This window comes from Scomber scombrus, chromosome 5 (assembly GCF_963691925.1).
Source record: "Scomber scombrus chromosome 5, fScoSco1.1, whole genome shotgun sequence".
Lineage (NCBI taxonomy): Eukaryota > Metazoa > Chordata > Actinopteri > Scombriformes > Scombridae > Scomber > Scomber scombrus.
In genome coordinates, this window is record NC_084974.1 from 7,672,046 (window position 1) to 7,678,947 (window position 6,902).

Below are 6,902 nucleotides of genomic sequence, written 5' to 3' on the forward strand. Positions count from 1 at the left end.
CTGAGTCAGGGAGGGCTACCTCTCATCTCTCCGCTGTTATCACCATCCTTCACTCTCCCTCCTCTCCTCCTCTGCTGCCATGGAGCTCCAGCAGGCTGAATCACAACAGCGTCTGCAGAAAGGGTTGAGGTAATACTGTGTGTTTGGATCCGTACTCCAGTGCACACATCTGCACTGAAATGCCTGCATGCAGCCTTACAAAGCGCAGTATGTGTGTGTGTGTGTGTGTGTGTGTGTGTGTAGACCTCTATTGTAATCTATAGCCCTTTGCTGCCATATCAGATTGCTGCTGTTTGTCAGTGCAAGCCAGGCATCCTCAGCCAGAAAGCCAGCAGCTGTAATACCTTTTTATCATGTGTGCATGTCTTAAAAGAATTCTCCTAGGTCATCTCCATACATGTATGTGTGTATCCTCAGCAAGGATTTCTGCTTTCGTCCAAGGTGCTCACACAGATCACATGACCCACATAGCAAGCAAGCAGGCACTACACATTACTCATTTCTGCACTTACTGTTTGTGTGTAAGCCCAATCACTCTCAATCCAAACAGGCCTTGTGTACTGTAAGCTGCGTGCTAAGTCTGCTAGTCAAAGCTAGACAGACAGCGATTTGGAAGGGGGACAGAGGCATGTCGCAGCTGTTTGTGAAGAGTCTGGTGGCGGTGCTGTGTTTTTGTCTGTATTGCATTGCTTGGATAGTTTCATTTCAGTAAACACTGTCTGCTTATTTAGGCCTGAATCACAATCTCATCCACTGGCCTCTGTAAGTGTGTAAAGGGTCACTTCACCCAGATACTTACACTCTGTGCAGATTGTTTTAGTTAGATGTACTTGGGTTTTTGGATGTCTGTCTCTGAGGTCACTGCTGGGAGCTTTCAATGGAGAAGCTTTCAGGCAAAAAAAAGAAAGAAAAAAAAAAGCACAGACAAAGAGTAAACAATAAAGTGTGTTTTTCAAAATTATTTTTTTCCTCATAGGAAATTACATTCACGATCATAAGCCTCTACAGAAGATATTTCAACATGTCACAGAAGGAAAAGCACAGGTGTGAATGTAATAAAATGAATAATGGCTGGATGCTTCAGTTTCAGGGTCCTGGTATTGTTCATGCTTGTTCACTTTCACACTGTCATGACTTTCTGGGACTCCTGAATCAAACAGAGCCACCATCAATGTTTTTTAGTAACACCTGTGCTTTTCCTACTATGACAACCAGCTGATGTGTTTGCATGACAAGGAGCAAGTGAGAAAATATGTTTTTGTGATTTGGATGGACTCACCCTTTAATCTTTTTTTCCCCCCAAAATGATTGCCTTGATTTAAAATAAACATGATGTCATCTCCTCTCCAAGCAGGTAGATGTGCATGTGTGTGTGTGATGCTCTGTTGGGCCAGTATGCAGTGTGTGTGTCTGAGAAGATGGGCGTCAGGCTCCGCTGTGGTATTCCTTCACACGCTGGCCTTGTCCTGGACAGGTAAGCTGCACAATGACAGTTACTTATAATACACAACTTTTAGGTTGTTGTGCTGCTCCTATTTTAGTTAAAAGTTGTTATTATTTTTATTTCAATTGTCTATCCCAAGTATAGTAGTTTAACTAATTTCTACAAAATATATGTTAAATATTTTTATTTTAATTTTAGTGAAAATGCAGAATGACCAACTCAATGTTTTGTATTCAGTTACATACAGTAGCAGTCAAAAGTTTGTACACACCAAACATTTGACTGCTACTGTATATAGAAATAAAACAATTTCCCACACAGTCCTATTACATTAACACTAATACTGTATTCACAGGTGCAATTGAGTCCGCCCCCAAAATTGACGGATGGCAACAGGCAGCTGTGACACTGCAGGAGAACATGACACACAGGTTCAACTGCCAATCAGATGGCTGGGACCCTCGCGCCCCTACTTTGCTGACCTGGTACCTGAACGGGGAGCAGCAGAACGAGCCATCACCGAACCATGGCCGCCTGGTGATGACCTCGCGAGAAGACTCTGAGATGATGAGACCTAGGGACAATCACAACAGTACATTCTCCCTGAGGGCCAGAAAGTGGGACAGGGAGCTGGTGTGTGTCGCGTCAAACCCCAGGTCAGGAGAGACCTACAATGCCACGGTCACACTCAACGTCCAGTGTGAGTGTGGATGAAATGTTTCAGGGGTTTTTTGTAACAATTTGTGGATTGATCACAGCATGTGAAGTCACAGGAGTGGGGATTTAAATGAACTCTGCCATATACTGTTGATACAGTGAATAAAGTGGTTCCTCTCCTCTTTCTCCTAGTCCTGCCAGAGATCCTCAGGGTTAATGCCCACTACAGTGAAACCTCAGACCCCGGCCTCTCCCTGGTCCTCTTCGCCTTGGTCCGGTCCAACCCCCCTGCAACCATTAACTTCGTGGACCAGTCCGGCCAGCTGGTGGCCAACACCTCTGACTTTTTCATCCTGGACTCCCGCAGCTACCCCTGGCTGACCAATCACACACTGAGGGTCACACTCAGCAGCCTATCAGGGAATATCTCACTGAACGCCAGCAACAGTGTAGGGGCGGTGCAGAGCAACCTCACACTGACAGGTCAATGGTTGTAAAAAATGATTTCAAATCAATCATCTAGACAGGTTCAGGCACTATATCAACTCTTTTTCTCTCTCTCCTCCAGAGTTCCTGCAGTCTCGTGTGGAGGTGCCGATGCTGGGAATAGTGACTGGAGGAGCTATGGCCTTCATGGCCCTCCTCATCCTCAGTCTGATAGTTCTCTGTCTCATGCAAAAAAACAAGAGCAAGATCTTTGGTGAGGCCAGAGTGTGTTTGTGTGTGTGGCAAGCCTGTGTTGAAGCACTTAGCCTGCAGTATAATATAGGTCCTTGCATTGCGTTACAGATGAGCCAGTGGAGATTCTGATGACCAAGAAAAGGTAAATGAAGTCATCAGACCACCTTAACAGTAAAACAGCCAGTCACATAGCCGGGATGATATATAAATATTTAATGATAGACAGAAAGAAAGAATCTCTGAGGTGGTGATACTTTACCCCTAAGGTAGGGTAAGGTTTCCATGCATTTTAAGTCAACTGTTATTATTTGACACCAGAAATGTGGTCTACTTTTTAAGAGATGAAACAAGTGGAGGTCTGATCCTGTTGGGCAACATTTAAATGATTTAATATTGACTTAAGAAACAAATACATTTTGTTTAAAATCATTATTTCTTCTCATTATCTAAGTGACAGAGTGACAAATATGTTTGACCAACTTCATTACTTAAAAAGAGTACTCCACTTTTTTTTTGCATTGCACTCCCATTTTGCAGGTTGCAAAATGTGAAGTGCACCTCAATGCTTTTTTTTTTTTTAAACCTACAATTTAAAAAAAGAGCAGCCTGCTGCATCTTTTTTCTTAATGTTGCTAGGCAACCACCGACTCACCTGTCTTTAACCAAACCCTTATTTTGCTGTGAAGTAAACTCACTTCAGCTTTCTGTTGTAGACAATAAAAATAGTGGGTGTGTTAAGGACTATTAACAAGCAGACATCCTCAGTCTGAGTTCCTACAGTTAGCTACCTGTCATTGACACCACACTGACACCGTATCATGACACAGCTCATCTAATAATTTCCATCTCAGCAGCAGCATTAGTGAACTGGAAGAGAAACACTAATGAAAGCATTTTGTTGTCTTATAAATACTTAATGTCTCCCCAAGAGAGCAATAACTGGTCTAATCTAAGTTAGATATCTCTCCATATCATCTCCACAGTCACTCTGCCAATCTGAAGACAGAGAAAGCTGATAAGGCCTTCATCCCCAGAGAGAACATGTCTCTGCCTTCTAACATGCAGCTCAACGACCTCATCACTCTTAGAAAAGGTAAGAGTTTAAGGAGCTGTAGGCGGGGGACAGACATGGGCCTGTGGTACAATTCCCGAAATACTAATAGAAAATTGTGAATTAGTATGTAAAGATAATATGTCAATATGTATTTACTAAATATGATCAGATTTCAAGCCTGGAATATAATGTGTGAGCTAATTACTAAAGACTGTCAGCGGATAAACATCAGTCCTTGTGTTCAGTGTAAAGTTTGGGAAAATGAAACCTCTCTCAACAGATTGCTGAAAAAAATGCCTTCAACAAACATCTGTCTTGGTCTAAAATGGGATCAATGAAGGTTACTGTTATTAGCATTGAAGTAATGTAATCCATAATTTCTACAGGACCTGAATGCACCATAAATAGAGCATTGACTAATTTGTGAACTTTATTAATGAGAATTGTTAGACCTTGACAAAACAATCCCAACAATCCACTTACTAACATGTCTTTTAAACGTTAAACCTTATCACATTGTCTTCATCAGGAGATAATTTGCCCAGTTGTCATGGAGACGTATCTGTTGGCATGCAAATTCAGTAGCTGTTAAGATTTCATCCATTGAACCTTTTTAGGACTTCTCTTCTTGTGCTCTCCATTCCACCTGTGGTCTGCTCTTAAGAAAAATAGTGGTAGCCCTAGAACTCTACTATTAACAGTCTTACTGGAATCAAAGTAAAATAGTGGATGAAAAAATACAAGTAAACAGCTTATTGTGATACACATTCATGTTATAGGTTAACTGTTAACATGGTATCGCATAACTGCTTCTTAGACTGCTGTTCTATCATTACTGTTTTTTTAAATTGTTGTTGTTGTGGAATAATGAGAAATGAAGTTAAAAAGTATTACAAAATTACACTGAAGAACAAGTTATTTTACACCCCATCATTTCCTAACAATTTCCTTGAAAGTAACTGAGTGTAGCTACAATCCATAAAAAGATTCCTAGAAAGAACTTTGACATTTTATTCTACCTACATGGACAATTGGTGCACTTACAATTAAAACAGTTCTATTTAATTCTTGGCTTACTCCAAAAGAGTGTTTTAGTTAAGTCAGTTGGACTTACAAAAAATGTAATTTAAGCATTTCTTAACTTTGTCTTTGTGTGAAGGTTGGTACAACCTGCATAGCCTTTACAGGAAACATCCTAGGAACCTATCAGAGAATAACAGTACTGTAAAATAAAGATTTATAGTAGCTTACTATGGTTAAGTGTGCTTTCATTTATTTCACTGTACAGTAAAACACATTTTGGATATCCACAATTAGCTGAATCACACTTTGGGTTTCATATTTAACATGCAGACATGAGAGTGTTATCGATCTTCTTCGCAGAAAGAAAAAATAAGTTTATTTCCCAAAAAGCTATCCCTTCAAACTTACTCCCTCCATTCTCCCTGCATCACTTGTCGTAGCGCGAGAGGCCGCCCAACAGATCAGTGTGGGAGAGAAGAAAGAGGAGGAGGAAGATCTGTCTTTAGCCTACGCCGCCAGAGGTCAGTAAAAACACTCTGATACTGTTGCATTTGTCATTATTTATACTCAACACTGTGTAGTGATTCATCAGGTTTTATTTTTCTGTGCTGCCCCCCGCCCCTCACCCCATCCCATGATTCCCAGGTTTTGCCAGATATCCAATGGTGGGCTACATCTATAAGGTGAACAGCACAAGCAGTGAGGAGATCTGGCTCTGATTGACCTCAAAGTAACACACACAACACACACATACTGTACATGCATGCATAACTACTTCTAACGGTGCAGCTGAGCAACAACAAACCCATAACAACTGCCAGTCAGTCATTCAAACAGTCGCCTTCAAGCTGGACCACGATGTCCAGGAGATGTGTTTCTGGACCAGGCGCAGTATCAATACGCCAAACATGAAGGTGACTTTAACGTCCACAATAACAAACCTGTCTGTGTTTTCGTCTTTCTGAATCCAGTGCTCTGGTATTTACACTGATGTTGTGTTGTGTCAACAATGCAAACTATGAAGCCTACATTTAAAATGCTCATATTCTGTATGTTTTAGACATGATTTTCTCCTGTAATCACATGCTCATCATGTCCTCCTCCCTGTTGCATTATTGGAATGCATTAATTGTCCTATGCTAACATCAGAATGTCTAAGATAATGTACTGTACGTGAGATTTTACATTTTGACCGATAATATCCAAGTAAAATGGTACATAAATATAAGAGTATGTATTTGTATATGGACATGTAACATGTCATGTACTGTATATTTGTATGCATATGTATATGTGTATAAAAGAGGACGTCTACTAAAGATAATATTAAAATTGTAAGAATTCAACACTGGACCTGCTGTAGTTTTATTGGCACTCACCAGGGGGCGCTCAAGGGTGCTTTATGAGGTTAAACATATGGAGGATTTTCTGTTAGTCATGAGGGTGATGTGGTGTGTGTGTATGTGTGTGTGTGTGTGTGTGAGAGAGAGAGAGAGAGAGAGAGAGAGAGAGAGAGAGAGAGAGAGAGAGAGAGAGAGAGAGAGTGTGTGTGAGAGTGTGTGTGAGAGTGTGTGTGTGTGTGTGTGTGCGTGTGTGTGTGTGTGCTGCTGAAAACATTGTTGCATTTGGTGTTTTTTTTCTGGGAATGACAGAAAAGCAGGTGCAATAGAAGAGTAATGCATAACCTCATGTTTGTGTTTGTGTGTGTGTGTATGTGTGTGTGTGTGTGTGTGTGTGTGTGTGCGCGTGTGCGTGCCAGGTGTTAGCTCTAGGTCACAGGTTGTTGTGGCTTCTCTCTTCAGACAGGAAGCAAATGTGTTGTGGGAGCATCTCTGTGCTCTCTGTTCACTGTAGAAGGAGTGCAGGCTGCCACACACTGTGGGACAAACATTTACAGCACGGGGTATTAAAATATTCATCTGAACACACACAGTTGTTTTGGTGCATTTGTTTCAGCAGCTGGAGGAGCTCTGCACAGCTCCCAAAGCAACTATAGAACAAATAGCAGTCTGTGTAGAAGACTGATCAGTCGTTTCAACGTAT

General features: G+C 41.3%; 1 protein-coding gene across 1 annotated transcript; it reads left to right on the top strand.

The window, feature by feature from the left end:
* Positions 1 to 1,395: 1,395 nt before the first annotated feature.
* On the top strand, positions 1,396 to 5,578 carry LOC133980787 (transmembrane protein 25). Its single transcript, XM_062419587.1, has 8 exons — positions 1,396 to 1,474; positions 1,800 to 2,144; positions 2,294 to 2,584; positions 2,670 to 2,801; positions 2,891 to 2,924; positions 3,766 to 3,875; positions 5,300 to 5,380; positions 5,505 to 5,578. The coding sequence occupies exons 1-8, from the start codon at positions 1,396 to 1,398 to the stop codon at positions 5,576 to 5,578; spliced, it is 1,146 nt and encodes a 381-aa protein (XP_062275571.1).
* Positions 5,579 to 6,902: the final 1,324 nt, after the last annotated feature.

Coding starts and splice junctions, on each gene's coding strand:
- LOC133980787 (XM_062419587.1), top strand. CDS start 1,396: ATGCAGTGTGTGTGTCTGAGAAGATGGGCGTCAGGCTCCGCTGTGGTA. Junction 1,475..1,799: donor GCTGGCCTTGTCCTGGACAG/GTAAGCTGCACA, acceptor CTGTATTCACAG/GTGCAATTGAGTCCGCCCCC. Junction 2,145..2,293: donor GGTCACACTCAACGTCCAGT/GTGAGTGTGGAT, acceptor TCTTTCTCCTAG/TCCTGCCAGAGATCCTCAGG.